This window comes from Vidua chalybeata, chromosome 11 (assembly GCF_026979565.1).
Source record: "Vidua chalybeata isolate OUT-0048 chromosome 11, bVidCha1 merged haplotype, whole genome shotgun sequence".
In the NCBI taxonomy this organism is placed as follows: domain Eukaryota; kingdom Metazoa; phylum Chordata; class Aves; order Passeriformes; family Viduidae; genus Vidua; species Vidua chalybeata.
In genome coordinates this window covers 20,600,450-20,613,670 of record NC_071540.1, presented here as the reverse complement: position 1 = coordinate 20,613,670, position 13,221 = coordinate 20,600,450, and the positions used below count along the sequence as shown (strand labels likewise).

Genomic DNA, 13,221 nt, shown 5'->3' with positions numbered 1-13,221 from the left:
GTTCACGTGTGTCTGTGTGTGTGTGTGTGTGTGTGTGTTTACGTGTTCACATGTGTGTGTTTGTGTCTGTGTGTGTTTACCTGTTCCTGTGTGTGTGTGTCTGTGTTTACATGTTCACATTCACGTGTGTGTCTGTGTGTGTTTACCTGTTCACGTGTGTGTGTGTGTGTTTACACGTTCACATGTCTGTGTGTCTGTGTGTTTACATGTTCACGTGTGTCTGTGTGTGCCTGTGTGTGTGTTTACACGTTCCCGTGTGTCTGTGTGTGTTTACACGTTCACATTCATGTGTGTGTGCGTGTGCCCAGACACGCACCCCTGTGTGTACGGTATTTGCACACACGCTGTGCACACGTGTGCACTATTTCCCTGTGCACACACCCCCCCAAACACCTGCAGGGTCTGTGCCCTCTGCTCTACCCACCTGTCCCAACTGGCCCTGCTGTAAAAGTTGCCCCAGCCCCAGAAATCCCCACAGAGACCGTGCCTCAGTTTCCCCAGAGATCCCCCCACCCCTTCCAGAGACCCTCACTCCTCCCACCATCCCCACACCAGACTCAAAATGAGACCCGGAGCCCCTGGAAAAGGCAATCTGATATAAATAGCGATTTACAAAGAATACAAAAATAGAATGGGAGGGGGGCAGCACGCCGAGCCAGCACCCCCGGCCAGCACAGCCCCCCCGCAGCAGAGAACCGTGCAGGAGTTTGCCTGGGGGGTCCCGGCAGGAGGAGGGGGGGGTCCTGGAGGTCCGTCCGTGGCCCTGCAGGGCCCCCCCAGCCCCCAGCGGGTGGGAGCTGCCCCCAGGGGGAGGGAAAAGTACAAAAAGCGAAAAGTGCAATCGATCTGCACGTCCTGCCCCGGGGGAGCGGCAGCGGCTGGGCAGGGACAGCCCCGGGAGGGTCCCTGCGGCCCCGGGAGCAGACACGGCGTTTGTTCAGCCTTTGGGAGATTTGGGGGGCACTGCTGGGGGGCGGTGGGGGCATGGGGGGGGGAGGCCAAGCCCCAGGGACCAGGAGCCTGGGCCAGAACACCCCCTCTGCACCCCTGAGTGCCCCCTGTAAGACAAATGTGTCCCCCCACCCTGAGCAGGGCGTGGAGACCCTGTCATGCAGCAATGGGGGGGGGGGTCCCACGGCCCCAGCCCCGCCCCGTGCGGGGACAATGTGACCTCTCTGGGGGGAGCCCCGAGGCAGGGGGACACCCGCTCCCCTGGACGTGAGTTGGGGGCACCAGGGGTCCCCCGGGAGGGGGTCCCGAGCTGGCCCCGCTCCAAGGCACAGGCGGTGAGATCAGCGATGGCTTCGGCCCCGGGGGGATTAAAGCTGGTGTGTGTACCCCGACCCCCCCGGGCACTGGGGGGGGCCGGCAGCGCTGGTGTGGGGCAGGAGGGGCTCGCCCCCCGCAGCCGTCCTGCCGCATTCCCGGCGGGTTTCAGGGCAGGATCCCAGTCCCAGCAAGGCACCGATAGGGCAGGAGAGGTTGGGGGGGGGCCCTCCGTGACCCCCAGCTGGTTGGTGACAGGGCGAGGGCGCTGGGGCACCTATGCCAGCAGCCCCATGCGGGTGACTTTGGCCGAGAGGAAGGTGTGCAGGACGAAGACGATGGGCTTGGGGCAGGAGTGCAGGTCCAGCGCCTGGGGGGAGATGCAGAGAGGTGTCAGCCGCCCCCACATCCCACTGGGGTTCCCATCAGCCAAACCCAGTGAGTCTGGGCAGCTGGGATGCTGCAGGGATGGAGGAAAGCAGGAGGAAGCAGGGAGGGGTCCCCTGGAGAAAGACCCCCAAACCAGGGGGTGAGCCTGGCTGCCCCCTCCTCACCAGCTCCCCCTCAGGGCCCCCGAAATCCAGGTAGAGGGTCCTGATGCCGTCATCCGCAGACATCTTCAGCCGCTCGTAGGGGTAGCGGAAGAGCACGCTGGAGCCTGGCTCGTCCCGGGAGATGGTGAACCCGCCCTCGTAGTGGATGGAGAGCTGGACCTCCTGCCCGCCCAGCGTGCAGCCTGCGGGCACAGCTGCTGTCAGCCCCCGCAGCCCTGGAGGGGGGCACGGGGGGCAGCCGGGGGGGTGCAGCACTCACCCACGGTCACCTCCTTGATCAGCTCGGCGGCGGCGTGGCAGCCCTGCACCAGGACGCGCGTCCACGCGGACAGGTCCCGGTGGGTCTCCACGCGGAAGACGTGCATCTCCACGCCCTGGCGGGAGCCCGTCCGCGTGGCGAACGTCAGCTCCGAGCCCAGCGCGGGCGAGCGGCGCCCGGAGCCCGAGTGGACCAGCCTGGAGGGCGAGCGGATGGCCGGGGTCAGGGGTGCGACAGCAGTGCGTCACCCCGCCGGCGTTTTGGTGTTTCGTCCCTGCTCCGAGGCAGAGCCACGGCCCAGCCCCAGCTCACCTGGTGGCCACCAGCGGGTAGCTGTGGCAGGGCGAGGCCCAGGCGTCCCTGGTCCAGGGCATCCCATCGTAGAGCAGCAGGTCCTTCTCCGTCACTGCCATGAGCACCGGCCGCCACTGCTGCCGCCCGCCGTCCAGGCGTGCCTGCCGGGCACCAGGGCACCATGAGGGGTGCCAGGGGCCCCCCACAGCCCAGGGACCCAACCCCTGAGCCCACGGTCAGATGGACCCCGACCCAGTGGTTCCTCATTGCCACAGCACTGCCATCCTGGGAAACCAAGCGGGGAGCAGCCCCCAGGGGTCCTGCTCACCACGCTGCCAGGCTGGCTGCAGCTCTCAGGCAGCGAATTCATGGAATAGGGAGGGTGTGAGGAGGGGTTCCATCTGGAAAATCCCAGTGGGAGCAGGGGCTGAGGGCACTGGAAATGCTGCCATCACCGGGGCACAGCTGGATGGGAGAGCAGCAGAGCCAGAGCCCAGGCTGGGCTCTCTGGCTGCATCCGCAGCCCCAGCGGCATCCTCAGCCCATCCCGTTGGCGCTGCTGTCCCTGGGAGCAGCCCGGCACATCCCATCAGTGCGTACCTGCTCAGCCAGCCAGGCGATGTGCTTCACCTCCCGGCCACCAGCCGTGGGGCTGCCCGAGCCCAGCGTGGCATTGAGCTCGGCCAGGACCTGGGGCAGCAGCGCGGTGATGTTGGCGTGCAGGGCGCTGAACCAGGCGTGGGCCGTGGCCGTGTCCCGGCAGCGCAGCACCAGCGTGTTCCGGCTGTCCGGCGAGTGCAGCTCGATCAGCCTGCGAGGGGACGGGGACACGGCCCAGGGTGGGACACCAGCACCGGCCGAGTGAGCCCCTGCCTGGGCCCAGCACGGCAAACTGGCTGCACTGGTTTGGGGCTTCCGCTGTGCACTTCCACCTGCCAGGGCTTTTAGCCCTCATTTTAAGGCAGAGGGGCTGCCAGGGGTCTGGGAGGGAACACGGCATAGCCCTGGTCCTGGCCAAACCCTCTGGAGTGTCCTCCCACAGCTCAGTGGGCGAAGCAGGGGGTCATGGCCTCAGTGAGGGGCAGCCCCCAGCTGTGCCCAGGGTGTCCATGGGGTGTGGGGTCCCTCACACTGGCACTGGTGAACAGACCTAGTCCTGTCCTGGGGGTCTCTGGGGACCAGGATCTCCCCCACCGGGAACCACGGGCAGCTCTTGCCCTCACCTGTTCTCCAGGTCGGGCATGCTGAGGTTCCGGGCAGCGAAGCACATCTTGAGGGGGATCACCTTGCGGTCACGGGGGCCCTGGTGCTGGGGGGACCCTGAGTCCTCACTGCCACTCAGGCTGGGGGACTGCGGGGCCGCCCCCTCCCACGGCAGGTCTGACACCAGCGATGGCTTCTTGATGTAGGGGGTCACCTCCCGCATGAACTTCACTGGGGGGGAGCGGGGGCACAGTCAGGCCTGGGGAGGGTCCTGCACCCCCACACCACAGCCCTGCGCCCCAGCGTTGATCTGATAGGGCAGCGTGACCCTCACACGCCAAGGCTTGGAGGGTCCTGGGGGGTCCCACCCTGTCCGGGTCAGGGATGTCCCGAGTGAAGGACGGTGCTGGCAGCTCATCCCGCTGCCGGCGCGGGCGTAGGAAGGGGAAGGCGCCACAGGACAATGGTGCTGGGCAGGAGGTCAGGCTGCAGCCCATCCTGGTCCCATCCTGCCCTGCCGCTGCCGGAGCAGCCAGGACTGTGCCCGCCAAGTTTCCAGCACTGCCGGTGATGCTGGGCCGGCACTGCCGCTCACGCCCCGACGGCAGCCGGCCTCCGCTCCGCAGGGCGAGGAGGAGGGTGTGCAGCCAAGACATCCCGGCTCCACGCGCCTCTCCAGGCCGGGAAGGAAGGAAGGAGGCACCAGCTCCAGCTCCTGCTCCCCTCGGACTGTCCCACCCCAGCACCGCCTCGCTGACAGCAGCCCTGGACCCCCGCCCGGACACGGCGCTCGGCCGGCCCACGCCAAGCCCCGGCAGCCAAGGCCAAGGGAGGGACGCGCTGGGGACGGAGATGGGGCAGTGAGAGGGAAAACCAAACCAAAACAGCAAATAGGCTGTACTGCGCTGGGAAGCAAGCGGTGAAAGGATCCTGGAGCCGGCACAACGCCACAGCCAGGCCCCTCTGGAGGGGGAGCGACACTGGTGGTGGGGCCCAGGCTGTGCTGCTGCCAATCCTTCACCGCGGGGCTGCCGAGCGGGAAGGGGGAGCAAGGATGGGACGGCAGGGACGGGGAGTGGGCAGGAGACACCAGCCCCCCACCTCCCCAGCGGCTCTGCTGAGCCACGAGGTGCTTGCCCTTGCTGTGGGCAGCACACGAGTTAATATTAGCTGCCGCCGCGCTGATCCCGGGATTACCGCCGTCCCCGCACCCCTAATCCCGCTGCCGGGCCGGGCAGGGCAGGGAGCGCCGCGGGCAGCGGCACGGCCGGCAGCTCCCGCTGCGGGGCCGCTCGGCAGATGTTTGCCAGATGTGGGCAGCTGCCTCCAGCACTGGGAGGGAGCTCAGCACACGGGGCTCCAGCTCAGAGCGCTGCGACCCTGCAGTGCAGGCACTGACCCCGATGGAGCCAGGAGGGTGAGAGGCCAAGCTGGGCAGCCAGCAGCACTGGAGCCAGAGCGCTGTGCCAGGGCGCTGCCACGGGACTGTGGGTGCCCCGTGGTGACCGGGAGTGGTGGATGCCCGGGGCTGTGTCTGCCCATGGTGGGGGCAGCAGAACTGGCTCCCAGTTTTCAGTGGGAAGCATCCACGGTGCAGGCAGGACACGGAGCACCTTGTGCCAGCAGGCACGTGGCTGGCACGGGGGTGGGGGCACCTGCAACCACCCCTTCTGCTTCTGGCGAGCCGGTGACCAGCACGCAGCTGCACCAGCACGGCCGCCGCTGCCCTGACAGAGCCACCGCCACCCCGGCACAGCCACTGCCGCCCCACCCACGCGCTCACCGCAGAGGAAGCCCAGCTGTCGCCTGCGCCCCTCGCCTGTCCCGCTGCAGGAAGGCGGCTGCTCCGGCTGCACCGCCGGCACACCGGCCTCAGCGGGGCCGAGCCCCCTGCACCCGGCAGGGAGCACCCGCCAGGTCTCCCCAGGCTTGTGCCCGGCCGTGCCCCAGGCAGTGCCCACGGCCCGCACCGCGCCCACAGCTCCGGAAGGGCTCCCTTCCCCCAGGGCAGCAGACCGGGCCTGTGGGCACCCACGGGAGGTGCTTGGCGTGGGCCCTGAGGCCAAACCTGGCCCCCAGCATGGGTGACACCAGCCCCACGGAGATGCCGCTGCGGGGCTGATGGCTTCCCCTCCACCACTGGCACAGAGCCCAGGAGAAGCTCTGGCACCTGCCAGGGTGGTCTCAGCTCCAGGGCTGTGAGGAGGGAATGGGGCTGGATGGCACGGCCAATGTCCCCCAGCAGCTCCTCTCCGGGCCCCGCTGATAGCAGCTGACCACCAGATGGTCCCACCGCAGCCAGGGGACCAGCAGTGCCCAGCACAGTGAGAAGGGAAAGGAAGGGAAAGGAAGGGAAAGGAAGGGAAAGGAAGGGAAAGGAAGGGAAAGGGAAAGGAAGGGAAGAGGCGTCTGCCGTGGCGCCCGTGCCCGTGGCGGAAGTGAGGGACAAACACAGCACGGGGCTGGAGCTCCTGCGGGACAGGATCAAACGGCCGGGCAGCAGGAGGAAGGAGGTGCTGAACCGTGCGCGGGTCCCGTGGGGACTCTCGCTGTGCCCAGGAGCAGCCCCGAACGCAGCACCAAGCCCGACACCGCTGCTCCACCTCGGCCCCCGCGGCACCCCGGCCGTGCCCGAGCACCTGGCGCCAGGTGTGCCCGCACACCTGAGCCCAGCCGTGTCTCCTCGTGCCACTGCAGTGTGCCAGGAGCGCCTGGCAAAGCAGCGGCACCCGTCCCTGTGCCCGACGGGCACCGTGTCCATGGAGCAGCCTCATGCAGCGGAGGACAGACGGACGTGCCAGGACACCAGGACAGTGTGCGTGGCACCACAGCACTGTACGATAGCCCACCCTGACCCGCGGCGCCCGTGGCCTCGCGGTGCCCCGTCGCCGGGCTGGGCAGGTCCTGCCCGAGCTTGTCGGGCTGCCGGGAACAGGTCGGGCAGGAGCCGGTGGCTCCGTCAGGCCAGTCCCGAGCCAGCTGTGCCGCGGGCACAGGGCCCACGGGGACACCGAGCCTGCGGGGAGGCTGAGCCCGCAGGAACAGGGGCAGACCCTGGGCCAACCCCCGGAGTCACAGCCCTCGCTGGGGACAATCAGCCAGCCTGGGGGTTGTCACCAAGGACGGGGGACAACCCGTTCAGGGGCACACCAAGTCTACCAGATCTGTCTCTGAGGGACCCAAGTCCGTCCTGGGGGAACACAATCAGTGGAGATACCCTGTCCCTGTCCCCAGCTGCGAGGGCTCCCCACCCTGCCACAGAGGGAACAGCCCGACCCGGGGGGACCCCCCAGTCCCTGTCCCCCTGGCTCTGGGGGTTTGGGGGGACACACAAACACGCCAGGACTGGGGTGGGGGGAGTGGCGTCCCACACCCGGAAAAGAGACCCAAAGGGGGTCCGGGAGTCCGGTGACAGCGGCAGGGAGGTGTGGTGGGAGCCGGTAACGGCGGGGGAGCACCAGGGCGGGGGACAGGAGAGCACCAGGGGCCCGTACCGGGGATTCGGGGGGAGACGAAGGGGTTGAGGCGTTACCTTCAAGGATGACCTCCCTCCCGGCTCTCTTCAGCGCCTGCACAGCTTGATCGTGGGTGGCATCGCGGAGATCGACGCCGTTAACAGCGAGGATGGCGTCGCCTAACCGGAGCGCTCCGCTCCTTTCCGCCGCCAATCCCGGGAAGATCCGTGAGATCAGCACCGGCATCCGATTCTCCCGACCTCCCTTAATGCTGATCCCGAGCCCGCCCGCCTCCGCTTTCACCACCCGCACCCTCCTCACGCCAGCGGGTGCCGCCGCCTCCGCGTTGCCGTTCACCACGCCGTTCACCACCGACGGATCGCCGGTTCCCGGTTCCGCCGTTAAGCTCAGCGTTTCCCCGGTCAGTTCGGCCGACACGCGGACCCAGCGTTCCCGCAGGAGCAGCTCCAGCAGCCCCGTTTTACAAGCCCGGGTCCACACGGCCATGCCGCCGCCGCCGCCGCCGCCGGTCACCGGGGAAGGGGCGTGGCCTGGCGGAGAGGGCGCGGTTTGCGGCCACGCCCCCGCCCGCATGGCGCGCTGCGGTAGGCTCGGGGGCGCGGGAGGACGGGGTGGGGCCGCCCCGCCCCCGCCTCCGGCGCCACCAATCAGAGAGGTGGCGGCTAAGCCGCCGCTGCTGTGATTGGTCGCGCTGAAGGGCGGGGCCTAAGAAGCCACGCCCCCGCTCGCCATGTCTGGCGCTGGGATTTCTTTGGCGCGCTGCGATTTATTTCACGAGCTGCGCCGTAAATCTCCCCGGTTCTCCGGGGATTCCCAAATTTCTCTCCCTCCATCCTGGGGGAATGACGCTTCCCTGCCCCACGCAGCAGCTCAGACCCCTGTCCTTAGTGATCGAGGCTGCCCGGCCCCGGGCAGCACCCAGGGACCCACAGGACTGCTGGGGAGAGAGAAGCCAACGCTGGGATTAGACACTGTGATGGAATTTGGGATGGAATTTGGGGTGTCACCTTGTCCCCGCGCCCCGGGGAGGAGAACTGGAAGGATATGAAGATCATGATGACATGATGGTGGTGTGACAATGGGGAATCACACACAAGGATGAGCCCTGAGCCTGGGCATGTACAGAACAGGGAGGTTTTATTCCTACAGCACCTTAAGAAAATTCTTACAGTGCCCCAGGAAGGCAGCACAGAGACAGTTCCCAAGGTTGGAGTGGCTTCTTCTGCTCTCAGGTGCCAAATTTCTTCTGTTGGACAGGCTGAGGCAGCTGGGTTTTGAAGTCCATGATGGGTCGTTCCACCACAACCAGGCAGTTCTTGTCCAGCAGATCCATGAAGAGCAGTGGCTGCAAGGCCAGAGATGGGAATCATGGAAACAGGGAATGGTTTGGGGTGGAAGGGCCTTAAAGGATCTCGTTCCACCCTCTGCCATGGGCAGGGACACCTTCCACTATCCCAGGGTGCTCCAAGCCCTGTCCAACCTGGCCTTGGACACTTCCAGGGATCCAGGCACAGCCACAGCTGCTCTGGGCACCCTGTGCCAGTGCCTCCCCACCCTCTCAGGGAACAATTCCATCCCGCTATCCCGTCTAACCCTGCCCTCTGGCAGCGGGAAGCCATTCCTTGTCCTGTCCATACCCCTGTTCAAAGCCCCTCTCCGGAGCCCGAGCACCTCCCCGACCACCATCACCCACCTGGAACTTCTTGCAGATCTTGAAGGCGTGGAGCTGCCGCTTCCTGGCCGTCTCGGGGAGCTGTTTGAGGGTGCTCTGGTTCATCAGGAGGGCGCTGTCGTCGGGCAGGGGCTGCGGGAGCGGGCACAGCGCGGGTCAGGCTCGCACAGGAGCACCCCGCGCTCCCCCCAGCCCTCCCGCCGGCTCACCAGGGACTTGTCGAGCACGCAGAGCAGGAAGGTGTCGTGGAGCAGGATGTGCGCGGCGTTGGTGGGGTTGAAGGCGATGTGAGTGATGGGCGAGTCGCGCTCCAGCCAGGCGCGGTGCAGCCCCCGGCTCTGCACGGCGCGGCTCCAGCTCGTGTACTGCTTCTCGGGGATGCTGAACTCAAACAGCTGCGGGACGGGACAGCGGGGACGCCGTCAGCGGCGTCTGCTCCTGCCAGCAGCTCCCCGAGCCGAGCTGGAAAGGGGCAGGGAGACAGGCGCAGGGAAGGGAGCAGGGCCACGAGGGCTCAACTAGGAGAGCTCCTACCTGCTGGTCCGAGTAGGCGATGACGAGGTTGTTGGTGCTGGGGTGGATGGCGAGGGCCGATACGGCGCAGTCGTAGGTGGGCACCACGCAGTGATGCTGCAGGAGGGGACAGGGCGCTGATGGGACCCGCCACGGCCACTGCTGACAGCTCTGCCACACGCCCACCCCTGACCAGAACCTCCAGGACTGCCTCTGACCCCCCTTTGCCACACACCCACCCCTGACCAGAACCTCCAGGACTGCCTCTGACCCCCCTTTGCCACACACCCACCCCTGACCAGAACCTCCAGGACTGCCTCTGACCCCCCTTTGCCACACACCCACCCCTGACCAGAACCTCCAGGACTGCCTCTGATGCCCTTTCCCACACACCCACCCCTGACCAGAACCTCCAGGACTGCCTCTGACCCCCCCCTTTCCCACACACCCACCCCAGCCCTGCTCCAGGGATGCAGTGACGCCTCCCAGAGGGGCCCTGCCTGCTCATGTCCCATGCCGTGTCCCCTGAGGCTGGGGGGTCACTCCCAGGCCCACCTTGAAGCATTTCAGGTTGTAGATGTGGATGGCCCAGTCGCCGCTGACGGCTGCCAGCCAGTGCCCGTCCGCGCTCGGCGCCAGCAGGTAAACGGCCTCGGAGCAGCCTGCAGACAGCCTCGGGCTCAGAGGGGCGCTGGGAGCCCCAAACCCAGAGACACCCAGCCCCACATCCCCCCCTGATTGTCCAGTGCCAGGCCACGAGGGCACAGACACCCCCAGGAGAGACCCACACGCCCCTGAGGGCAGGAAAGGAAGGGGGACACCCCCGCTCTGCACCCACAGGGCGGGGGGATGCGGAGCCCAGGAACCCCCAGCCCCAGCCCAGCTCCCCCCAGCCCGCACCTGAGGGCGGCCGCAGTGTGTGCAGGTGTTTGCAGCCCCCCGGCTCCAGCAGCTGGAAGACGTGGACAGATCCTCGAGCGGAGGCCACAAAGAGGCTGTCGGAGTCGGCGGAGAACTGGAGCTGGTAGGCTGGAGGCAGCAGCTTGGGCGCTTTGGGGACCTGGGAGCGGGGAGAACGCAGCCCTGGCAGCCACCCCACCGTCACCCACAGTGCCCACGAGCGACGCTGGCCACGCCAGCCCCCAGGACCCCGCAGCCCCCCCGCCCCTCTGACCTTCCTGAGGCTGACGCCGTCGCCGTCGCAGTGCACGCGGTACAGCTGGAAGCGGGAGGCCGTGGAGTAGCCGAGCCAGGTGCCGCAGGGTGAGACGCAGCTGCAGTAGATGTGCTCCGGGCCCTGGGAAAGCCACGGGACTGAGCGGGGCCCGAGGAACCCCCAGAGCCCAGCACACACCCCTCGGGCACCCCAGCCCCCCCCTCAGCCCTACCTTGCTCTTGAGCTGCACGAGGTGCTCGGGCATCCGGCACAAGGGAAGGACCTCGCCGTCCTTTCCTGGGAAAGCAGCCACACGGAACACCAGTGAGAGTGGGAAAACCACACGGGGCTCTTTGAGCAGCTGGGGATCCTGGGGGAGTGCCCAGACCCTTCCCTGAGGCCCAGGACAACTCAATCCCAAAATCTCGCTGGCATGCTGGGCTGTGCCAGGGAGCCGACACCGGAGAGCTGCACCCGTGACTCACCAGTCTCCTCGGTGGAGCCAAGTCTCCAGAGCTCCAGGTACTGGGAGAACTGGAAGAGGAGCAGCCGGGCTTTCCTGGCGCAGGAGACGAGGCGTCGCTGCGTGGAAAAATGGGCAGGATGTCATGGACCCACAGCCTGGCACAACGGGCTGGGGCACAGCCGGAATGCCCCGTAGTGCTGGCGACTCCGCAGCGGGGGAGAGCAGGGAAATCAGGTCCCATGGGATGGGAGCCTGGAGATGGAGACCCAGCAGGACCAGCAGGACCAGCTTGACAACTTCCACTGCTCCTTGGCAGAGCCTCCAGATGTACCAGGAAAGGAGACACAACAGGGCAGAGGAGGGAGCCAGGGACAGGGAAGGAACCCTGGCAGGGCAATGAAGGCACCTGGAGGGGCAGGGAGATCCAGCCCTTCCAGCCCTTCCAGCCCCACGACCCCAGTCCATGCATCACTCACGTGGGGGAAGGTGAATTTTCGGAGCGCTGCGTCGTAGCTCTTCTTCTGCACCTTCTCCATCAGCGGGCGGATCACCAGCTGGGCATCCAGGCCTGGAAGCCAAGCACAGATCAGCCCGGCCGGTACTGGGAGGGGAGATCCTGCCCAGCCCCGGCGCCACCGGCAGTCCTACCCCCGGAGATGAGGGCGGTGGGGCTGTGCGCCACGGCCCGCACGTCGTGGCTGTGGAACTGGAAGACCTTTGTCCGCACCCACTGTTTCTCCAGCCCGCCCAGCCTCACTGGCAGCAGCTGCAGCTGGTAGGTGGCCCCGGTGGAGGTGCCCACGATGATGCTGTCCTCCTTCTGCGGAGGGAAACGGGGCTGTGGGAGCAGCCTGGGAGCAACAGGAGGGCACTGCCAGGAGGCATCGAGTGCAGCACCTCCCGCTCCCCGTCAGCCAGGGGGGCACCTGGGGAGTGTCACCCACCTCTGACACGGCCAGCGAGAGCACGGCCGAGGTGCTGACAGCGTAGGACTCTGCCAGCGTGCCCTGCTGCCAGTCCCAGAACTGCACCCTCCCAAAGGAGTCGGCGCTGACCACGGTGCCGCTGGAGAGGAGGGCGATGGCCCACACCACGCACTCGCGCTTGGCCTTCTCCACGTGGTGGTTCACCATGATCCTCTGCACCGTCTGGCCTGGAGTGGGACAAGGTTGGAGGCGCCCAGGGGATCCCCCGGTGGGTGCCGGCGGTCCCGGGGGATGGGATGGGGCTGCTCGCGGGACAGGAGGTACCTGAAGTGAGGTCGATCACACGGAAGAAGTCGATGGAGCCAGCCACGATGTGAGTGTCCGAGGGGTGCCAGGACAGGCACAGGACACGGCCTGGGGAGGGAGAGGAGCTCCGTGTGAGAGCCCTTGGGCTCGCAGCCCCACGGTCACCGGGATGCCCGGAAGGGACGGTGCTGCAGCCAGGACTCACCTTTCCGCCTGTCCAGGTTCCGCTCAAACTGGATGCCCTCAGGAACGACTTGGAAGATCTTAACAGAGCCGTCCTCGCAGCCGATCTGCGGGGGCCGGGATCAGCGGGGGGGGGCGCACGGCGGGACCCTCTCCCCCCGCCGCCGGCCCCGGGGCCGCTCCCGGCGGGACTCACCGCCAGCTGCGTGCCGGTGCCGCTGGCCACCATGCTCCAGATGGGTCCCCCGCCGCCATCGACGCCGCGGGCCGCGCTCAGCGCGGACAGGTCGTACTCGGTGATGTCCCCGCCGAGCCCGGCCCCGAACAGCCGGTCCCCGGCCGCCCAGCACAGCGACTCCACCGACCGCGCCTCGTGCCCGGGGATCACCTGCGCAGGGCCGGGGTCACACCGCGGCACGGACCGGTACGGCCCGGTACGGATCGGCAGGGCCAGACAACGCCCGGCACAGCCTCGGTGAGGCTCGGTACGGATCCGTAGGGCCAAGTAAAGCCTGGTCCCGGCTCGATACGGCCCGGCCACGCTCGGTACAGGCCCAGTACAGGCTCGGTGCCGATCGGAAGGACCAAGCAAGCACGGTACGGGCTCGGTACGAGCCCGGTACAAGCTCGATAAAGCGCGGTACGGCTCAGTACAGGCCCGCTACATCCCGGTACGGCCCGTGCCGGCGGCCTCACCTTCTCCTGGAAGTAGTTGGCGGCGAAGTTGTACACCTCGACGGTGCCGTCGGTGCGGGCCAGGGCCAGGCGGCTGCCGCGGGGGTGGCAGGCGAGGCAGCGCACGCCCGCCGGCACCAGCCCGAAGAACCGCACCCGGTGCACCTCGAACTCGCCCATCGCGCTCCGCCGGCCCCGGCGCCGCTCCGCTCCCGCTGCCGCTGCCGCTGCCGCTCCGCCCCACGTGCGCGCGGCGCGCCGGAACCGGAGCC

At 67.6% G+C, this 13,221-nt stretch overlaps 2 protein-coding genes across 2 annotated transcripts; both read right to left on the bottom strand.

Annotated features, from left to right (window-relative positions):
- Positions 1 to 582: 582 nt before the first annotated feature.
- On the bottom strand, positions 583 to 7,625 carry SNTB2 (syntrophin beta 2). Its single transcript, XM_053953226.1, has 7 exons — positions 7,109 to 7,625; positions 3,597 to 3,807; positions 2,974 to 3,184; positions 2,392 to 2,534; positions 2,080 to 2,276; positions 1,821 to 2,002; positions 583 to 1,636 (listed from the first exon to the last, which is right to left on the bottom strand). The coding sequence occupies exons 1-7, from the start codon at positions 7,623 to 7,625 to the stop codon at positions 1,544 to 1,546; spliced, it is 1,554 nt and encodes a 517-aa protein (XP_053809201.1). The 3' UTR covers positions 583 to 1,543.
- A 547-nt stretch (positions 7,626 to 8,172) lies between these two features.
- UTP4 (UTP4 small subunit processome component) lies at positions 8,173 to 13,201 on the bottom strand. The gene is made up of 16 exons (XM_053953002.1): positions 12,971 to 13,201; positions 12,471 to 12,662; positions 12,297 to 12,381; positions 12,110 to 12,199; positions 11,804 to 12,012; positions 11,508 to 11,679; positions 11,336 to 11,427; positions 10,879 to 10,975; positions 10,626 to 10,690; positions 10,412 to 10,534; positions 10,138 to 10,297; positions 9,793 to 9,899; positions 9,259 to 9,354; positions 8,934 to 9,119; positions 8,746 to 8,856; positions 8,173 to 8,397 (listed from the first exon to the last, which is right to left on the bottom strand). Exons 1-16 carry the CDS (start codon positions 13,127 to 13,129, stop codon positions 8,281 to 8,283), a joined length of 2,061 nt encoding a protein of 686 aa, XP_053808977.1. The 5' UTR covers positions 13,130 to 13,201; the 3' UTR covers positions 8,173 to 8,280.
- Positions 13,202 to 13,221: the final 20 nt, after the last annotated feature.